The 21,375-nt window shown below is 35.9% G+C and overlaps 4 protein-coding genes across 15 annotated transcripts in view; 2 read left to right on the forward strand and 2 right to left on the reverse strand.

Annotated features, from left to right (window-relative positions):
* The window catches only part of dcaf8 (DDB1 and CUL4 associated factor 8), a 20,487-nt gene extending 13,306 nt beyond the window's left edge, over positions 1-7,181 (forward strand). The window contains exons 8-13 of the mRNA XM_021471269.3: positions 166-296; positions 393-500; positions 633-763; positions 2,998-3,117; positions 4,448-4,564; positions 5,480-7,181. Coding sequence (XP_021326944.1) covers positions 166-296; positions 393-500; positions 633-763; positions 2,998-3,117; positions 4,448-4,564; positions 5,480-5,590 — 718 coding nt within the window. The 3' untranslated portion in view covers positions 5,591-7,181. The remainder of the gene's footprint in view (positions 1-165; positions 297-392; positions 501-632; positions 764-2,997; positions 3,118-4,447; positions 4,565-5,479) is intronic.
* Positions 1-21,375, reverse strand: part of mbl2 (mannose binding lectin 2) — a 199,369-nt gene that overhangs the window by 127,976 nt on the left and 50,018 nt on the right. The window lies entirely within an intron of this gene.
* On the forward strand, positions 6,566-19,180 carry hnrnpc (heterogeneous nuclear ribonucleoprotein C). Of its 12 annotated transcripts, none has more exons than XM_073914723.1 (10): positions 10,206-10,324; positions 11,297-11,331; positions 11,984-12,123; positions 12,334-12,599; positions 12,778-12,850; positions 13,809-13,862; positions 13,967-14,130; positions 17,184-17,297; positions 18,252-18,403; positions 18,493-19,180. In XM_073914723.1, exons 3-10 carry the CDS (start codon positions 12,119-12,121, stop codon positions 18,604-18,606), a joined length of 942 nt encoding a protein of 313 aa, XP_073770824.1. In that variant the 5' UTR covers positions 10,206-10,324; positions 11,297-11,331; positions 11,984-12,118; the 3' UTR covers positions 18,607-19,180. The 12 variants fall into 12 exon arrangements, with proteins under 12 accessions (XP_068079693.1, XP_068079697.1, XP_068079689.1 ...); XM_073914734.1 differs by having other exon boundaries at positions 13,812-13,862; XM_068223592.2 differs by lacking the exons at positions 10,206-10,324; positions 11,297-11,331 and adding an exon at positions 6,566-7,111.
* Positions 19,009-20,262, reverse strand: c1ql4l (complement component 1, q subcomponent-like 4 like). The gene is made up of 4 exons (NM_001127336.2): positions 20,054-20,262; positions 19,891-19,953; positions 19,686-19,817; positions 19,009-19,589 (listed from the first exon to the last, which is right to left on the reverse strand). Exons 1-4 carry the CDS (start codon positions 20,220-20,222, stop codon positions 19,312-19,314), a joined length of 642 nt encoding a protein of 213 aa, NP_001120808.2. The 5' UTR covers positions 20,223-20,262; the 3' UTR covers positions 19,009-19,311.

Here is a 21,375-nt window from a genome sequence, read left to right on the forward strand (position 1 = left end):
TTTAATCATTCAATACAGAAAAATAATTATCGAGATTATATTTTTGCCATATCGCCCAGCCCTATGATCCTATTATTTCTCCACTGTTAAGCTGCCAGAAGACAAAAAGGGCAGCTGTTCTGCATCGCTCACTGATTCTGTCTCTTCCTGTTTCATATGTGATAGGATCTATGACCAGAGAAAGATAAACGAACATGATAATAACGGTGTGCTTAAGAAGTTTTGCCCCTCTCACTTGGTGTCCAGCGAATCCAAAACAAATATTACCTGTTTAGTGTACAGCCATGATGGCACAGGTAATATGCTAAGAATATGGCTCTTGTATTATTGCATGGCTTTTATTAAACTTTTCACATGTTGCAGCATTCAAAGTGTGTTGCACTGCATTTCAGAGCTGCTGGCGAGTTACAATGACGAGGACATCTACCTTTTCGACTCTAGCCACAGTGATGGAGCAGATTACCACCGGAAATACAAAGGCCACCGCAACAATGCTACAGGTTTCAAACCTGAACGCTTTTATTTGGTTCAATTGTGACATAATACTTGTATAACATTTTAGCATGCATGTTTTTACAGTCTTTAACCATTTCCTACTTTTCCTCTTTTCTCTGTGGAACGTGCTCCTCAAGTGAAGGGAGTTAACTTCTATGGTCCCTGTAGTGAGTTTGTTGTCAGCGGCAGTGACTGTGGACACATCTACCTGTGGGATAAGAACTCTGCTCGGGTGGTTCAGTTCATGGAGGGAGACCGAGGAGGAGTGGTACGATACTGTCATGTTACTAAGCTAATTATCAAAAGCCATATTTTATGAAAAAATAAGTCACATGTGATTCAAAGTCATACCAGGTCACATTGTTGTAATAGAAATGTCTTAAAAGTCCCATGAAGGGTTTTAAATTGTGCATTTTTATTTGATGTATGAAGTAATCTTAACTAAAACACGAAGAAAGGGTGGGACATAGAGTAGCTCCACCCCTTTTTTTAAAAATGCAGATAGCGTTTAGTTTTTATCAAAGCTCAGTCAGTGAGATTGGTTGAGTTCAAGTGCATTAAATTAAAAGCAAATGAGAAGCATCTTGAAGGGGGCGGGGCATTTCAGATACTTGAGAGCATTTGATTGGTCAAAATGATAAGAAGCTAGAGTATGAGGTGTTGCATTTAAAATTTCGGCAGAAGTGAGAAACTGCAAGCTTTACATGTTTATATCAGTTTTATATCTACTAAACACAAATTTTGCACTGTTTTGAAGCACACCAGCTAATAGACATCCTTAAAGCTAACAGACTTGATACCAACATCTAGAAAATAAATTATTTTAATTTAATTGGACCACTAATAATATTCAAACCATGGAACACCACCCGGGGTACACATCACGATACTCTCATAGCATACTGCGTTACCGCACTCCTAACTCTCATTTACTATCTTTCACTTTTTATTTCCATGGGTCATTGTTACAGGACAGAGAGTATTTTGGCACGAAACTGAAACTAAAATTCAGTCTGATGCTCATATGAGATGGGCATGATAAAGGAGACATGATGACCCAAAAGGCCCAATCAGGGAGTTTTTAAAAGTTGTAAACCAGAGTTTACAAACCAAAACAGGCTCTGCAGTGCTTACAAATGTCTGAGGTCATGTGGGTGGTATGCATAACCACAGCAATATGTGATCTAAAACAAAACCCTAATGTAAACAGACTCTGTCTCCCCAGGGAGTGTGTGTGGTTGCGTGTGCGTGTGAAGCCTGTTTCACAGATACTCCGACTTCAGTGCGTTTGCAGTCCGTATTTTTTTTCCATGTCCGTGTTAACAGGTTACAGCTTTCACACTTTATGAAGTTGCAGTCCGGCAGTGTGTTCTTTGCATAGTGCATCTGCAGCAGTAAGCGATCCTTACCATGTCTATTTTTGTCTTATTTTTGCTGTCCTGGATTGGGAGTAAAGCAGGATTTTTGTGGCACAAAATGAACACTGATTGATGCAAAATTATAATAGCATCATCATATATAGTTAAAATGTAAAATGTTCTACATTTACGCAAGTTGTGGAATTAGCAAGTTTAAAAATGTTTTTATAAAGCACAATTTTTACATTTATTTAAATCAAAATTATTTTACATGAAAACTGCTGGTTAAATGGGCGACAGTAAGTGCACTAAATGTGTGCTTTGTGTATACGTAATGCATTCTTGACTAAACATTCACTGCAGGTGGAGTATGTGTGACAGGCATAAAAGCAGAAGGAGGAGAGGCTTGGTACAGGCTCTTTCAAGACTGTACCCAGCATGTTATTGGAAACTGTCACTTTGCTGTCTTCAAAAACAATCTTATGTGTGTAAATGCTTGTCTTACAGTCATTTACAGTATGCAGTAAATAGTAAAAGTTTTACTTTAAGTAAAAAGTGAAGGTTTCGTTGAATATTCCAAGTATATGGTACAATGTTTATTTTTGAATCATCTGCTATTGAAGTATTTCATTTTAGCTTATTCAGATCACCTGACTTCACTAAAAAGAAACATTTAATGCCAGTTCATAAATTTATTTTCTTAATTAATTAAGTTAAAAGTGAATCTGTTGTTCTTTAACATTGTTGGTGACACACACCACTAGCTCTGCTCCCACAGCAAACAGACCCATTGAACCATGGCTCCAATATGACGAACCAAACCATAGCATTGGTGTATCATTACACCCCTAAAAAATGAATATGAATCTTTTTGCATATACAAATTTAATTCAAATGTAAATAATTTAAAATAGGCTGCCAGTAGCCCTAACTCATCTTATGCTAGGTGAGTAGGTCATGTAGTAGTGTACTGTATATACTAGTATGTCTCATTTGTAACACATTTTAAATGTTTTAATTATTAAAATAGTCACAGCTTATTTCAGATGATAAAAACATTAGTTATATGCTTGAAAATAAGGTTGATCATTTAATTTTTGGTTTACAAATTGATATGGAAGTAATGTTCTCGTTTCTTGCTCAGGTGAACTGTCTGGAGCCGCATCCTCATCTTCCCGGTTTGGCCACCAGTGGTTTGGATCATGATGTGAAACTGTGGGCGCCCACTGCTGAAAATCCCACGACACTAAAGGGACTTAAAGAGGTACATTATGTGCTGCAGACTTTATCCTGAAATGCATATCATTTGAGGTTTAGTGGCCTCATTTATGTCAGATTTAGACTACCAATTTAAATATGAGGTGATTTTTGTAATGTTTTTGATCTCTGATGTTCACCAAAGCTATTTATTTTTGTCTATAATAATGTAATTCCTGTGATGGCAAAACTGATTTTTTTCTGCAGATTTTAAACAAAGTTTAGCAGAAGATTTATTTAAATGGAAATCTTTTGTGACAGTCTAAAAGTCTTCACTGCTGTCACTTCTGATTGTTTTAGTGCTTCCTTTGTTAAATAAAAGTATCCGTTAATGTTGTCAAAGATTTCATCTGATTGTAAAAATCTTAAAATATTTAGACATTTCAAGGTATGAAAATCCCATAAAGATTAACAGGAAGAAAACATTTTAATGATATAAATCATTTCCTTTTTATATATATAAAATATAACTATACCCCTCACAAATCTCTCTTTTAATTCGTATTTTTAATAGGAAGCTATACAATATTATATTTGTGCATATACATTAGATTAGTACGTACTGAAGCCAAATCTGGAGCTAATCTGAAAAAAAACCCTCCAAAAACTAGTACACCCCAATTTATGTTATAGAAAAATTCATTCATTCATTTTCTTGTCGGCTTAGCCCCTTTATTAATCCGGGGTCGCCACAGCGGAATGAACAACCAACTTATCCAGCAAGTTTTTACGCAGCGGATGCCCTTCCAGCCCCAACCCATCTCTGGGAAACATCCACACACAAATTCACACACTCACTCATACACTACGGACAATTTAGCCTACCCAATTCACCTGTACCGCATGTCTTTGGACTGTGGGGGAAACCGGAGCACCCGGAGGAAACCGACGCAAAGGCAGGGAGAACATACAAACTCCACATAGAAACGCCAACTGAGTCTAGGTTCGACCCAGCGACCTTCTTGCTGTGAGGCGACAGCACTACCTCTTACGCCCGTTATAGAAAAATATTAAATACAAATTTTAAAATAGTGGACAAATCAAGAGAAGCAAAAAATAAATTTAAGGTTTGTTGGTTTAATTTTTTTGTAATAGTTTACTTGAATTTAAATGTATTATTTCTCAATTTCTAAATATGTTTGGTGACTAAAATATTATTTTAATAAATAAATCTGTGTAATAAATCTGTTTTGTTTAAATGCATCAAAATACAATGCTTAAATTCATTGACAAATGGATACAAATATTCATTTTTTAAAGTCATGCTGAGCACTGTATAATCAGTATTTTGTTAATAGTTTTACTAAAATGTTTTGCATTTTATCCTGGCTATTTAGGTAATGAAGAAGAACAAGCGAGAGCGTGATGAAGACAACGTTCGTCATGGTGACCAGTATGACACACAGCTCCTCTGGTTCCTGATGAGACACATGAGAAACCGAAGACCTCAACGGGTAAGAATTTGCTTTGCATTAGATTGCATTATCCTCAGCTTGATCATGTTTTCCATTTCAATGCAGTCCTATATAATCATTGTGTAAAATATTTTCTTATGTATAGAATCATTAAACATTAAAGTGATTCGACCCCCCCCCCCCCCCCCCCCACACACACACACACACACACACACAAACACACACACACACACACACACTCAACGGGTTAGAATTTGCTTTGCATTAGATTGCAATATCCTCAGCTTGATCATGTTTTCCATTTCAATGCAGTCCTATATAATCATTGTGTAAAATATTTTCTTATGTATAGAATCATTAAACATTAAAGTGATTCGACCCCCCCCCCCCCCCCACACACACACAAACACACACACACACACACTTAATCAGAAATTAATCAGAAAAGAACTAATGCTACACAAAATCAAAAAGTAAATGAACAAAAATTGTATTTTCTCTTTAAATTCTCTAATATGTGATAATTGAACTTCACACTCCATGATCTGATCACTTCATAGTCATTAATAAACTGCACAATCAATGTTTTCTTGGGCGGAATGATGGCTCAGTGGTTAAAAAGTCCCAAAAAGACCCAAAAGTCCCGGGTGGGCCAGTTGACATTTCTGTGTGGAGTTTGCATGTTTTCCCTGTGTTGGCGTAGGTTTCCTCCGGGTGCTCCAGTTTCCCCCAAAGACATGTGCTTTAGGTGAATTGGGTTAGCTAAATTGACCGTAGTGTATGAGTGTGTGTGAATGCAAGAGCATATGAGTGTTTTCCAATGCTGGAAGGGGATCTGCTGTGTAAAGCATATGCTGGAATAGTTGGCAGCTCATTCTGCTTTGGCGACCCCTGATAAATAAGGGATTAAGCTGAATGAATGAATGTTTTTCTCTCTTTTATTTCCTCTTTTAGACCCGACGAGGCGAGGGAGGAGAAGGTGACACCGATGAATCCTGGAGCTCACCAGAATCCTCTGATGAAGAAGACGGAGGGCCAGACCATGTGCAGTGCATGTCCTCCTGAGCCACACACACACACACACACACACACACACACACACACAAATGCATACACTTTGCCATATATTTAAGCACATACATTCTAGTAACACACTGGTACACAAATAAACACTGAAAGGCCAGCAACAGACAAACACACACACATACACACACAGCTTTATACACACAGTGTTAGGGAGAGGGAAACGACTGGCAAAATCTGGCTTTATGCTCCACACACACACTCAAATGACATCAATAGGAGAGATCTGATATGGAGATGCATATTTTTGATATTTTTGCAACCACACACACTCACACACACAATTAACCACTCTGATTTTAGACAAACACGGACACAGGTGCATTTCATTTTCAGTTACAGCGGATGACGGAGAAATGTCGCCTCTAATGTTTTGCTGCCTTAGCTGGTTAACGATCTTAAAAGCAGCATGTTACTTCAGCAAGACGCAAGGCTCAGAAGAGGAGGTTTCTCACTCTGTACTGTAGTAAAACAGTTGAAACTTTAGTTGGTTTGGAGCATGATGGGACAGTACGGATACACAAAGGCAGTCCTGCAGATTACTGAGCTGATGAGTGTTACTTTATTCAAAACCAGCACCATCCTTTTCCCGGCCTCATCAGATCTGAACTGCCTCTGTCTCCGACAAAGACTGCGCTGATGTTTGTTATTTTCAGACTGCAATCTTCATCTTTGATATACTGTCATTGAGCGTCTGGCTGTCCCCATCCTGTCTATTCTTGGTTCTCTTTCCCTGTGTGTGTGTGTGTTTGCTGAAGCAAGACACAGTGAATATTTTCTCGAGGAAAATCATGCTCTCTTAGATCTGACTGAAGTTGCAGAAGAATAGCCAGAGCCGCTTCATCTGGCTGTTTTTGCTCTGTTCCTCTCTCCCATGCTACTGAGTGCACTTTAATCAGGGATCTGCTTTGAGTTTTCAATCTCTATGACGAGTGTGCACTTGGGGGGGTGGGCGGGGGCATGCAATACTTGGATTAAATGTGTTTATTTTGATTAATTACGTTCTCATGCTTTGCCCGGCAGTTGCCCGAACTTATAGTGGACTTTTAAATTGACTACAGATTTGAACACCAGCTCTTTTGGGGTTTTTTTTTGGATTTGCACTTGGGTGGAGATACTTTATGGAGGAACTCCAAAAGGCTTAAAAAAACAAAACTCTCTGTGGACTGCCGTCAATTTCTCAGCCCTGTCCACTAGAAATTTGAGAAGACGTGCTTTAGAGCCAGTGATTTGTTCAATCCATGTTTCTTCCTCTATCTTTTGTTTGAAGGAACATCCTCCAGATCTTCGCCTCGATAGTGAGGATCAAATGTAGCAGGATGTTTCCATGTTTGCCTGAAGAAACTGAAGCCATTTTTCATAAAAATGGTGGCGTTTGGATTCAGCTGGATAAGCGCTAAGCATGGACGGACTGTGACCTGTTGCATGTTGAAAAAAGTGATTATTTGTGAAGGATGGGTCATCGGCAGGCGCTGGAAAGCACTTGTAGGTACACAGGGAGGGGTAAGACGCGTGAATTACTTTGCCCCTTTTTTCCTTCTTCTTTTGTGAGGGGAATAAAGTCTCAACTTTTCTCTTTTTGTATGAGAAGAATAACTTAAATGACTATCTGTATATACAAATATATAAAGATATTATATATATATAAATATTAAACACCTGTAAAAATCATCTTTAACCATTGCTCTTTTAAAGGGTGTCTAAATTTAATTGGTATTGATGCAGAGGTTTATATTGTACAAGACGAAATACTTTTAAACGAATGGAAAACATTGGATCTATTTTTCTTCCTTTTTTTTCTGAATTACAACCCTGATTGTCACTGAAGTTCAAAGCATTAACTTCTGTTCATGTTCATTTGCTCATTCTCACTTGTCTGCTCAAAATGTCTGTCCTATCACTGGCATGTGTTTTTTGTTTTTTCTTCTTTCTTTTTTTAGGGTTTTGATCAGAGTTTTCCCACCGCTGCCTAATATTGTGTTCTTTCAGTTCAGTTCAGACAACATGTACAATTTGTGCAGTAAAAAAAGAGAGAAAAATCTGTTCTTTTGTTTCTGACCAAGTGCCTTATTGTTTCAAGTCTCTTCATTTACTGCAAATACAGTAGGGAATTATTTCCTATCTAATTACATGCTGCCATATGCACTTGATCATAGTTTATATGTAGTTATTGCTATTTAATTAATTGTATTGGTAATTACAGATACTCGTTTTCTGCATCCTATGCTTAGACAGGAAATAAATAACAAAACATTACATCCGAATTGTTTAATAGGAGATCTGTCGTGTGCAGTTTTGACATTTGATCAGCTAAGAAAATTGACTATAAAATTATGGTAACACAGTAAGGTCTTGTTATTTTAACTTGAGTTACTGCTTTAGTTTACATGAATTCACAACACACTTATTATCAACATTTTTTCTTGTATCTTGTATGTTATATTGCGTATATTTTTATGTTAAGTAGTGTTGCTTTCAATTTTCAGTACATAAATTTAGAAATTCATAATAGATTTACTGGATATGCAGAAAAACAAGTCACATGTTGAAACTGATTGGAAATAAACTATTTTATTTATGTCATATATTTTATGAAAACAATACTATTAATCACATGTAAATTGGCTTGCCAATTAATTGTACCTCGATTTAAGAACCTTTTCTTGATTTAAGAATTTTTGCAAATTTATTATTAAAGTGTAAAGAAGCCGCAGCAATGTCGATAAGTGTGTTTGAGAAAATATTAAAAATTGTCAAATTAATTAAATGGTAATTGTGATGGGAACAAATATGTTTTGTAGACTGCAAATAGAGTTTATTAAATGTTCCTTAAAATTTTAAAGAACATTATAATGAATCTCCCTTTAATAATGCATGTTCCCTTCAAATGAGTAATTATTTTTTCTTTGGAATGTCTAAAATGTTTTACATTTACTTTCAAACAACCTGCAGAAACCCTGCTCTGGTATTATGCTTAACACTTCTGTACTGTTGGGGATGTTTTTATCCACTCAGGGGTGTCTTGCAAGAGTCTAAAATTGACCATAACGTTTTCTGTGTGTCAGCTAGCAGAATGATTTTTGATGACAAATCTTATTTTTTAACATATTTTGAGAAAATGCTTTAAAAAAACACGCTCCGGGCAAATGTACTACCCTTTTGTTATGTTTGGGATGAAAACAACCACTAAATTAAACTGCTGTAAACATGCATCAGATCAATATTTTTTGACATAATTTTTTTCATAAATCTGTTAATCAACCTCAGTCCTGATCAAAACTACTGAATTGTTTAGAAAATTACAGGATTTTAACTTTAATTGTCAAACTCATAAATGATGTCACTGATTTAGTGGAAAAAACACACAAATTTATGTATTTTCAATATAAAAAGTAATTGTGTACTAACTAGATTATTTTACCTTTTATCACAGTCTTGGACATGTGAAACTATGTTGCTTTTGATAAATTGTTTTTGATTAATTTTCTTTTTTTTTCTCCCTGATTTACTGTTGGTGGCTGTTTTTGCCCCATTGACTTTATAACCACATTTTTATCACAAAGCCATGACACCATATAATCATGCATTTTTGATTGTTGGCGGTGTTCCCTCTTGGGATGAGGTCAAATTTTTAATTTTTACTATTGAACAGCAGTTGGCAGACTTCACCCTTAGATAGGCCTGTGCAAAAAAAGCTTAGTTTCTGGATTTTATATGGAGTATTATTACAACAGGAAATTAAAGTGAAAAAAAAAAAAAAGAATAACGCGTTAAAGCCAATGTTGTATACATTATTACATATTAATAGTTAGATGTCCAAGATTTTTTTTTAATCCAGTGCACTTTTTATATTGAAAATGTCATTTTGTTTTTTTCCCCACCAAATTAGTGACATCATTTATGAATTTAGCAAATTAGGGAGTTAAAATCCTGTCATTTCCTAAACAATTTAGTATTTTTGGACTGAGGTGGATTAAAAGATTTATGCCAAAAACAAAAAAAGTAAAACATTGATCTGATGCATTTTTACAGCAGTTTAATCTAGTGGTTGTTTTCATCAGAACTTAACAGAGGGGTAGTACATTTAAACGGGGTTAAACTAATATACATGGATAAACAATAAAATTGCACATTGTGGGTGCACTCTGGTTGCTCAATTTTGAGGATGGGTAACCAAGTGTAGCTACAAAAAAAAGTCTTGCCTTCTTTAAAAAAATATTTTAATGCGCTCTTCATAATAACACGATAATGTAATTATACACATAGTTTCAATGCAGTTTTTATAGATTTAATGGTATTGGTCACGGTATATATTTAAATCGAATTATTGGTTAAAACCGTTAAAACATTTAAATTATTAGCACTGACCACCAATCACACACATGAAGGGCACAGGGGATGCGACTCACACGATCCTTTCAAAATACAAGCCCCTGCTCGTTTGACTCTTTGCTGACCTGCATTTTAAAATTACACGTTTCAACTTAAACTTCACAGACTTTTAAATTGTTTCAATAACGCTCTAAATGTCAGCATTATGTGGTTTAAAGGAAATGGTATATTCCAAATAAAAGACTTGACTTTTAGTTTGAAAGTTGACCGTCCAGCTTTTATGTCGTAGCAGGTTACCTGCTCGCGGCGAGTTCGCAATTGTTGCCTTTTTGCAGGCAGTGTTAGGTTATTTGGCCTTCTTAAGTAACACATTTTAAACTTTAGGTAAGTGGTTTTTGTGTTCTATCCTTTCCCTCACACAACGAATTTGCACATTTTTCGTACATCTTCTAGAAGTCTCGTTTTATCGTCTTCCGAGCGGCGAGGGCCTGTAAACGCAGGGCTCAGTGCGGTCGGTCCTCTTTGTCTACTGTGAGGATTTCTCTTCACGTTCATTCATTCATCTCGGCACATGTGCTGTTTAAAAACAATGCATTGCATTCTTTTTCCTAAAAGAAACTCAGTGCTGCTTCGTGGTAAATTAGGAAAATTATACTGAATTGTTTGTTCCTCACGATGCACAAACACACACACACCCTCAATTACAGCACTGCAGCTCTCAGGGCGTGCTGGGTAACGCTATATCAAATCAAACTGTTGATTTGCTAATATTATCTGGTGCTATTATTATGACGATAAGCTTATATGTTTAATTACGGGAATGTGTTATGTCTTGCATTTTACACAGGCCGTTTGGCTAATATACATATACATAAAGAGAGAAATGTGTCGTTCTAACATAATGTAATGTGAATTTGAAGATTTCTTCTTATACATTTAAAAATTTTAATGTCTTACTTGAGTTTGAGTTTCTTGAGTTAAGTTTGTTTTTTTTTTTTTTAGAAATGTATGTAATCCTCTAAAATTACACTTTAAAATTGTCTTTAACAAATGTCAGTAAAGACTTGTTTTACAATGGCTTTATTTTAAATTAATATTAAAAATAAAGCATTGGATTATGAAGAATCTTCGTATATAATAATAATAACTAATTAATGATTGAACTCAAAACAATCAACATAATAGAACAACAAATCAGCATATTAGAATAATTTCTAAAGTGTGTGTATAGAATATAGCAGTCTTGTAATATTCAGGCTGTCTGTGAGGTCTTAAAGTCTTACATTCACTGAAATGTTGTGTTGTAAGTCTTAAATCATTTTAAATACATCTTAATTTCCTTATGTCCATGTAAAGCCACCCAATCGGGCCAACACCCATCCGACATTGAGGTAAAGTTGGGGTTTTTTATTCAAACTTTCAAGCTTTTTCCTTAATAATAGTTTCAGAAAAGTTTACTTTGCCAATTCTAAATCGAGAAACTATATCAGCAGCCAATGACTATCACAGTACAACATCGGTCAGTCTATTAAATACTCCTAATGTTGTTTTGGAGTCACACTTGCATGTTATTTTAGATGAAATATACAAACCAGCATGGTAAACAACATAGGGAAGCATTGTAATGAATGAATGAATGAATGAATGTGTGAAAATAAAACCAACTTTACCTTAATCCTATCAGTCCATCTCAAGTGTAAAAAAAAAAATCTATTTCTATTTATTAACTTATGGTCTAATTATTTTACTTACTATAACATTTGTTTTTAATGTTTTAACTGGGCCATTAGAAAAAAATCCTTGGTGTTTAGCTTTGTGTAAGTTTAAAAGTTCATTCATAATAGTCTATAAAAGATCTTAAAAAGTCCTAAATTTGACTTGATCAAACCTGTAGTAACCATGAATAACAAACACACTATTCCAGCTATTTACTTAACCAATTTGTTGCCCCATTTGTGTTAAAAATGTATGTTAATCAAATGTGCTAACTGAAATCTAACCAACCTTGGTCAGTACTAATGAGGTGTGTTCATGTCTTTACAGTTAATTGCTACAACTGTGACTTCAAATCCACAGTACTGCAGTTGGAAGTGCTGTTCACTGGTTTGGTGCTGGAATTGTGATTTTGCTGCGAGGAATCTACAGTGTGACCTGCTGTCTTCAATAAACCCCAACGCCATGGAGTGAGTCCCAAACATTAACATCATCTTATGTGTGAAAAATGTATAGGAGTCAGAGATCATTTAGGAATGTTAGAATCTATCTAAACCATTTACAAATGACTAAACGCATCAACAAGCTGCAGAAAATACTGTAATAAATGTCATAAAGTTGGAAAATGTTAGTCGCTTTACCTTTTGAAATGGACTGAATGTCTCTTTTCACTGCCCTAGTCGTGCTTCGAGTGCAAGTCAGCTGATTGCCAGCAATGTCACAAATAAAACGGACCCACGATCCCTGAACTCAAGGGTCTTCATTGGAAACCTAAACACTATGCTGGTCACCAAGGCAGACGTTGAAGCCATTTTTAGCAAATATGGCAAGATTGTTGGCTGCTCTGTGCACAAGGGTTATGCTTTTGTTCAGTTTGCCCAAGAAAGAAATGCTAGGACTGCTGTACAAGGAGAGGATGGACGGATGGTTGTCGGACAGGTGCTTGGTGAGGACATTTAAAAAAAAAAATATATATATATATATATATATATATATATATATATATATATATATATATATATATATACATACACACACACACACACACACGCACTTTTTTTTTTCTTCAATGTTTTTTTTTTTTTTTTCCTTGAATTGAGCTTTGAATCTTGTCTTTCGCTCAGATGTTAACTTGGCAGGAGAGCCCAAACCTCACAGGTCAAAAACTACAAAGCGATCAGCTGGGGACATGTACAGGTAGGAAATACATTTATTATTGTTTTTACCTATTTTAATGTTTTATTTCAGAGGGTGTTGTTCACACTTTAACTTTGGTCTGGCTAAAAAAAAAAAAGATACATTAGATTCTGAATTGCTTAATGTTCACTCTGTCAATTTTAAGAACCTACAGATACAAATAAAGGTTATGATCGGGCCAATTGGAACAAAACACTGACTGTGACTTTCCACATGGGATTATTAGTGTGCACGCCCAAGGCTGCGTTTGATTGGCCACAACATTTTCGAGAGAGATTGCAATGATAATTCTGCCTCTTATTTTTAAGTTTATCTAAGTTTATATTAATCTTGCTGCGCAATAGCCCAGTGATTAGTGCGCCAACATATGGTGTGTAAATGCTCCGAGCGTCTTGAGTTTGAATCCTGGCTCATGTACTTTTCCCGATCCTACCCCCTTCTCTCTCCCACTTCACTTACTGTCAACTTACTGTGCTCTCAAATACAGGCGAAAATGCCAAAAATAAATCTTAAAAATGAAAACTGCCTATGTGGGACTCTTATTTTGAAAATAGGGGAGGCAGTGAGACTGCAGAGCGCACAACACCTGTACACAGTAATAAACCTCATTTGTTCATGCCAAGGTTTGATATTAATTCCATCCACCGATTAGAGATCTCCACCACTTCTGTTGAAAAGGTTTAAAAAGGAATCTACTCAATTTGGTAATAGTTTTAAGTGTGGTTTTGTTTTTTTGTGCTTGCTTAAGCCACATTCCTACAATGTAGATATCAGAGAACAATTTTGCATGTTGATTCAGTGCACTGAAGAGTGCCTTTAAGACTTAATTGAACACTAAAAGCAGACGCACAAGATCATTTTAATCAAACCAAACCTAAAAAATGGGAACATGCCCTCATTTACCACATTTTATGTTGTCATCATTGCTATAATCTCGAATTTTCCAAAATCTCTCCAGCAGTAGCTCGTCTTTCGAGCTTGATTATGATTTCCAGAGAGATTACTATGACAGGTAAGACTTTAGTCATCAATGTGTCTTCTTAATACTCTGCATGCGTTTTTACTGAAAGTATGTGCTGTTATTTCTTATAATCTTATACTCCTTGTGTTGTGCAGAATGTATTCATACCCTTCCCGTGTGCCTGCACCTCCCCCTCTCTCACGAGCCGTGATCCCATCCAAGCGTCCACGAGTCAGCACGAGCGGAGCAACCAGTCGTCGCACCAAGTCCAGCTTCGCAACTTCATCCAAGAGCAGCCAACGGACATCCTCTCGAACCCGTCAGTACCTCTTAAATTATTCTCACTCTTAAGATGGTTTCTTTTTAAGGTTGTAGTGTTTAATACATAATTGGAAGGGTGGAATAATGTATTTGCTGTTAATTTATTTGCCCTCATGCTATCAAAAAATGTAGATTTTTAGTTTTTCTGATTGAGTGGAACATTAAAGTTGAAGTTAATGAATCGCAAAAGACAATGGTTTCAGCTAAACATCGTTAATGGACACTAGAACTTTGATAGTCAAAAAATACCTGTAAAACTAAATAATAGAGCTAGTTCCTGATGTTGCACTGAATCCTATGAAGTGTAATGGACAGTCTGTGCGAGAAGCTAGAGATTTTTTGCAACTTTATTACCTTTAATCCACAGCTCTGCAAACTGTCCAGAGCATGCTCCTGAGCACAAGCTTCCTTCCTCTATTATGACAATCTTACATGCAAGCTGTGTGTTGTATTGTTCATCAAACGGTGTTTGTTGTTCAGCTTGGATGCTGCAACCTCCATAGCAAGTAGGGCTGTGGTGAAAATGCATTCTCAATTGATTGTGAGATTTTCAAATTGCTTTGTTTTTCACTCTTGAATAGGGTATATGCACATAGGCTTTTAATTTTCACCCAGCCAGTCTAATTGCTACTGGAAAACTATTGTGCCATTACAAAATTGCCACTTTGAAGATCACTGATTTATTAAGAAATCCGATCTTAACTGCCTGATTGATAAACAAAATTAAGGGTCCCAGACCAGACAAGAAGTACTGCATTAAATTCCATTTTTCTTTTCAAATACGTAAATGTATTTTACCCCAGTATTTTTAATGGAGTTTCCGCACTGACCTGCTGCCACTGATGCCACTCGCCTTTACACTTTCATCTCATTTTATTCTTGGACAACTTAATAAAGGGGTTAAGTCTATTTAACTCATTGTATTTTAATTGCATTACAATATCGATGATAAAATTCAAAATAGCCATATAAACCTTTCACCTGAAGCTTATCGTTGGCTGAAATCACTAGCTGTGCTTATACCCCATTGATTCTGAGCTTAGTTTTTAACAGTAGATGGCACTCGAAACTAGTGATTAACCATACACTCAAAAGCTCATTACCAGCTGAGTCATGTAAATTGCTTTGAAACTAAGCTCAGAATAAATTCAGGAAAAATTAGCAACGCTTTCTGTATATCTCAGATTCAACACGCAATCGATTTTTCAATTGATTTTTCACCACTGTTCTAGAAAACAGCATCGGGTCACGTTATGCTGAGTTCAGACTGCATTTTAGCCCTGATTTTTGACTCGCTGACAAGTTTGAGAAATCGCAGACAAATGCCTGAAATCTCAGGCAAGTCGGTGCTCGTTCATGCGAGAAACAATCAGTGTGAACTATCAAAGACGTGATCTGAGAGATTCACTGAGAATGGCGATTCAAATCATGCCGTGTGAAATGTGTTCTGATTTAAATTAACATCGCCGATTTACCTACAGCCAATGAGAGAGCAGCATCCACTAGTATGGGTATCTGCAGGCCAGCGGGAGGTTGGGGGAGAAGTTAATTGTGTTCCTTTTCAGTCTATTTGGACCCGAGAAATGAGGGAAAAACTAGTGGAAATTTGGCAGGAGCACCTGTGGTCAAACAGAAAAAAAGTTGAGGAGAAATTTCTAATTCCCTTCAAATGCCAAGTAAGCAAAATAAGTACATTGTCGTAGTTTGGGGGCTGAGATAACCATGTCGGCCATTCTCCTACTCCAAAGTCATAAAGTGTGAAACTCCATCACTGAACCATCCTAGAGTGTAAACACAGCAGCGATGGACTGCTACCCCAGACAGTCATGCAGTGTGAAAACATCCGTAACACAACTACTTTGAAAATCATGCAGTCTAAACATGGTATAAGCTTACCATAGAAATTAATCTTGTTGCTTGTAATGTGTGTCATTTTTTGGTAGCCATTAACTCGCAACATACAAACAGGGCTCGAAATTAACCTTTTTGCTTGGTAGCACCGGTGCTCCTAACTTTAAAAATTTAGGCGCATCAGCCAAAATTTAGTCGCACCCACCAATTATGAGCACCGTTACTACAAGTTTTATACAAACATATTGATTGTATTTGAAATCAACACTAATCAAACTAACAAGCAAAAAAAATATATATATATATTTATATAAAACGTTATATGCAAGCGTGAGGAAAATATGTCTGAACAAAATCCTGTTATCACAAGAAAATAGATTTTTATAACATAACTGAGTGACCAAAGCATACACGGAGCGCTCACCAGCCCTGCACGCACTGCTTGAATTAACGTGTTAACGGTATAACTAGTAAGATGTGTCATTATTTGTAACTGTAGATGCCATGGTTTCTAAAACAAAATCTGTCAAGTGTTATGTTATCTTCATTCTCATCTTCAGCGCTTTACAATTTTTCGCGGTAGTAGCTCTCTGTCATCCGAAGCCAGAAGGCGCTGAGTGATTGACAGCTGATATTAACCAATCATTCGCGTTCGGTGCTAGAGCAGTGGTGGGCCAATAAGAAGAGCGCGAAGGCGGGGCGAGCATTACGGACTTGGATTTGTTTACTGCAGCAAGTTGACATGACAACTGTTTTAAACCATTCATGAGCGCTGCGTTTTGCGTTTCAAGTGCAGACAAAGAGCTTAGAGATGCATTCTGCGTGAATGTCTCCCGAATCCGCGCATGTGCTGAACATTTTGGAGTAAAAATTGGTCGCACACTACAATTTTAAACACTCTCAGAAATGCTCCCAAATATATTTCAAGGTCGCATAGATAAAATTTTGGGCGCATATGCGACCAAAATGGTCACAATTTCGAGCCCTGTACAAATGACTAATGACCGGTTTGTATAAAATTGAGCAAAATGTTTCCTACATGATGGATGACCAGAGGATTAACTTAACAGAAGAGTAAATTAACAGCATATTTTCATGTTTGGACTGTTATTATAACTGTCCTGTAAATACCACATTCTTTATTTTAAGCCTTCCTTGCCTGTCGGTTTTTACATGAATTTAGTTTTTCTTTTTCTTCAGTAAAAGCAGATGATCTTCAGACTATTAAGAGAGAGCTTTCTCAAATCAAGCACAAGGTTGACTTTCTTCTGGAGAGTCTGGACAGGATGGAAAAGGATCACGGCAAGAAATCTGGTAAAAAAAAAAAAAATCTTTTTACCTCTAATATATTTTTAGTTCATATTTGTTTATTTATTTATATAGCATCTTTCACAATGTAGATTGTGTCAAAGCAGCTTTACACAGTTCTAGTAAAGTCCAGTTTTCAGAGTTAAGGTTCAGATTAGTTCAGTTCAGCGTGGTTTAAATTTTACTGCTGCATGTTCAAACACTGTAGAGCAAATCCCCCGAAGTGAAGCTCCAAGTCCCGATCCAAGCAAGCCAGTGGTGAGGGAAAAAAAAACTTCACCAATTGATTTTACAATATAAAAAAAAACAATTTTCTGTTTCATATATTTTTAAATGTTTTTTATTCCAACAAAATGCCAATAATTGCAGTCTTTAATGTCAGTTATTCATCACAAATAATTGTAATACGCTGATCTGAAGCACAGAAAACGTATTATCAATGTTGAAATGGTTATGTTGCTTAATATTTGTGTAAAAATAAAATTACTTATAAGTAGGCCCAAACGGAATCTGTGCGCAGAATTCTACAGATTTTTAGCCAATCATTGATTCTGTTTATTTACGTGAGTAAATTTATATTTATTCAGTTTTAAAATTAGTTACAGTAATATTGACTAACATGAAAATATTTGTGATTTATTTACAATACAGTTTGTACAGTAATATTTTCTGTCTTTTAGTAGAGATATGAAAGACTTGCTTTGTTTACCAAATAATGTGGATCTAATTGGATTTAAATTGTAAAAATTAAATACAAGTCAAAAATGTATTACTTTTTATTTCATATGTTAGGGTTTTAGTTCTGATACTCCCAAAAGTCATTTCGCATAATCCTGGCCCTGCTTATGTTATTATAAATAAATAGAAATTACATTTAATGTTTTATTTGTTAATTTATTTTGAAATAAACATTTAAAATGCATTTTATATTCATTGCTTATCTGTCTACTGTTACTTCAGAGGGGAAGAGTGTGAAGGCAGAAGTTGGTGAGGTTTCTCCCCTCCAGCATTCCAGCAAGAAAGAGAGAGAGAGGGAAGAGCAAGAGATAAACGATTCAGAGGAGGAGAGAGATCTGCTGGGGGAGGAAGAAGAAGAAGAAGAAGAGGAAGAGGTGTGTGTGGTGGTTGCTGGAGGAAGACACCCAAAGCCGTGTGATATTCTGATGTTGCTGAGGCTGACAAGTGTCTTTGTTCTTCTCAGGTTAAAAGCCAGGGTGGAGAGAATGAGAATGAGGAAGAGGAAGGAGAAGAGGAAGAGGGTGAGCATGAAGAAGGGGAAGATGATGGCGATAGCATTAATGGTGACGACTCGTAATTTTAAACGCTCTGGATACCAGACTTCCACTCAGATTTCAGCCCTTTCAGTTCTTTTGAAAAGGTTGAAGCAAGTCTTTAAAAGATCCATCTATGATGATGTAGATGTCTGTGCTCTTATCTTAGCTGACACTGCGATCACGTCAGTTTGAGTGATGTCAGTTTATTTTTAATGTTAGCATGACATCTTTCAGGCTCTTGAAGTATCCCTCAACCTTGAAGAAGATAAACGTCTGTTTTCAACACAAACTATTACATTCTCCACTTAATCTTAATCATTGAGACGTGAACCAGAGATGTTTTTATTTATCACTAGCAGAATATGTCTATAATGCTTTCTCTGTGTGGATCTGGCTTCTTCCTTGTTTGCCCTTTTGTCTCTGGTGAGTTTTTTTTTTTCTTTCTGTGAGCAAAGTTAAAATTTGTATTTTAAAAAGGGGGAAACTTTACAGTGACTCCTTTACAGAGTCACCGAAGCTTCCAGTGAGCATCTATGTTTGTATTTACCTGTCTTTTTATATTGCCCTGTTTCAGAATAATTCTACAGGATCATTTCAATAAAATATTAAATTAAATTGTGCTTTTTCTTTTTTTAAACAGATGGAAATAGTTTTTATTTAGTTTTTAAATAGTAATATTTAGGATTAGTCAAACTGTTGTTTTTCCAATTATTTGTATTTGTATAATTATGTATTTATATAGACGTTCACAAGGGAAAGATCAGAAAACCACTGAAACTAGTGTAACTTCCCGGATCATCAAAAACCCAGGTGTTGCTGTAAAGCTTTGTATACATTTGATCACCGGGCTCCAGTGTGAGAACAACACCATTGCTGCCATTGGCATTGAATGTAGGTTTATAAGCAAACACAGAGCACTGGGTTACACCATTTTTTTGTAAACTGATTGCCATTGTGGTTCCACCGTGACAATGACCATAAAATCTGAAATAATAGACTCCTTTCACTGGTGCTGTGAAAATACCTGTAAGGTACAAAAGTAGCCAGAGAACATGTCATTGTTAAGCAGGAGTACAGTCTGATTTCCATTTATTGTATAAATTCTCTTTACAGCACTTACCAGTATTTAAGTCATAAGCATTTCCAACATTACTGAAGACTTTTTTGTAGATCAGAATTTGATCTGAATTAATGGGTCCAGTGTTTCCTTCTCCAGATGCAAGAAGCCCAGCTGAGAAGGCCACCTTGTTGACTAAATAAGCAAACAGACTAATGTAAAATATTAATTTTAGCATTTACATGTCTACTGTGTACCATTTACTTGCCTTTATTGTCCTTTTGGAAATTTTCCATCTTATTTTGAGAATCTTGCAGTAAGGTTTTCAAAGCTGTTTTTTAGTGGGGGTTTGAAACATAGATATATTGTTACACATCTAATATTATATCAAAATGACGTTCAATGAAAAGCAGCTAGAGTTTTAACCTTACCTTCATTTTCACGTAGTACTTTGGACAGTGTATCTTCTAATTTTTGAATCCTTTCCTCCATGTTTTTCAGCTTCTCAAGTTCAGTAATTATGTTCACATTTGGTGAAAATAAGTCCTCTGCAATTGAGCTGCCAACACAGAACAGCAGAGCGATTTGTAACACCACCATCTCTTTTACTTGAATAACTCCTGTGATTGTTCTGCTATTGAAGTTGCATAAGTTGTACTTTAGACTGATGATGAGAAGGATTTGTTTATTTAAGTTGCCCGTTAGGACAGGTCCGATGTTCGACTGAGTTACAGAAAGTAGTCCAGTATTTCCCCTTTTGTAAAAAAAATAATAATAAATAAATTATGGTGTACTGAAGTAGTATTCTGTCATGCAAAAATATGCAAAAAAGCATAATCAATCGTTATCATATCAGAGAACACCCAAAACAGTTTTTCATTTGCTCACCTTTCGCCCGTTTCAAACTTTTGAGTTTCTTTATTTTGCTGAATACAAATGAAGGAATGTTGAAAATCGGTAATTTGTTTTTCACTACTTGTTTTTCATGAAATGGATATTACTGTTTGCTATTTTCAACAATAAACTCAACCTTTCCTTTAAGAAGGACATTATTATGACCGTCCAATCACATTTCCGGATCGATTAGTTTAAAGGCGGGAATCATCATCCAGGCTGACCATTCAGCGTCAGTGGAGGAAGAAGAGAGGGGAAGTCAGATTAAGTCAGTAAAAGGTATGTTTAATAACAGCAATTTTTTATTAATATAAATGTCTATAGTTTATTCGCTCAATTAGTGTTTCGGCCGCGGAAGGACTTCAAAGCACTTAACAAACGTTTCTAATGTTACTTCACGAAAGCTATTCAGTATCCAAAAACCGTAAGTTAATATTGTTATATTAAAAAAATAATTGATTTCATGAGAAGCTACTTTTTACAAATGTTATTATTATATATATATATATATATTTTTTTTTTTTTTTTTTTTTTTACAAATGACTATGGCTTTTTGTAGGGACAGCATCCTCAGAATAGTAGCTTTATTTAGAACTTTACCGAATTACCAAAAGGAAAAAATCGAATGCGAATCTCTCATTCCACCACATTCCAAAGGTACTCTATTGGATTGAGATGCACAATTGGTACCAATGGGCCCAAAGTGTGCCAAGAACACCACCAACAGCCTGAACCATTGATACCAGGCAGGATGGATCCATGCTTTCATGTTGTTGACGCCAAATCTGACATTAACGAATATCGCAGCAAAAATGAACGTTTTTCCAATCTTCTGTTGTCCACTTTTGGTGAGCCTGTG

The sequence above is a fragment of the Danio rerio genome, chromosome 2 (genome assembly GCF_049306965.1).
Source record: "Danio rerio strain Tuebingen ecotype United States chromosome 2, GRCz12tu, whole genome shotgun sequence".
Lineage (NCBI taxonomy): Eukaryota > Metazoa > Chordata > Actinopteri > Cypriniformes > Danionidae > Danio > Danio rerio.

Excerpts from the sequence above, each read along its gene's own strand:
- hnrnpc (XM_068223588.2), top strand. The coding sequence starts at position 6,974 with ATGGTGGCGTTTGGATTCAGCTGGATAAGCGCTAAGCATGGACGGACT. Across the intron at positions 12,124-12,333 it reads ATAAACCCCAACGCCATGGA|TCGTGCTTCGAGTGCAAGTC; the intron begins GTGAGTCCCAAA and ends TCACTGCCCTAG. Across the intron at positions 13,863-13,966 it reads CAGAGAGATTACTATGACAG|AATGTATTCATACCCTTCCC; the intron begins GTAAGACTTTAG and ends TGTGTTGTGCAG.
- c1ql4l (NM_001127336.2), bottom strand. The coding sequence starts at position 20,222 with ATGGTGGTGTTACAAATCGCTCTGCTGTTCTGTGTTGGCAGCTCAATT. Across the intron at positions 19,954-20,053 it reads AGTACTACGTGAAAATGAAG|CTTTGAAAACCTTACTGCAA; the intron begins GTAAGGTTAAAA and ends ACTAAAAAACAG. Across the intron at positions 19,590-19,685 it reads TGCTTATGACTTAAATACTG|GTATTTTCACAGCACCAGTG; the intron begins GTAAGTGCTGTA and ends TGTACCTTACAG.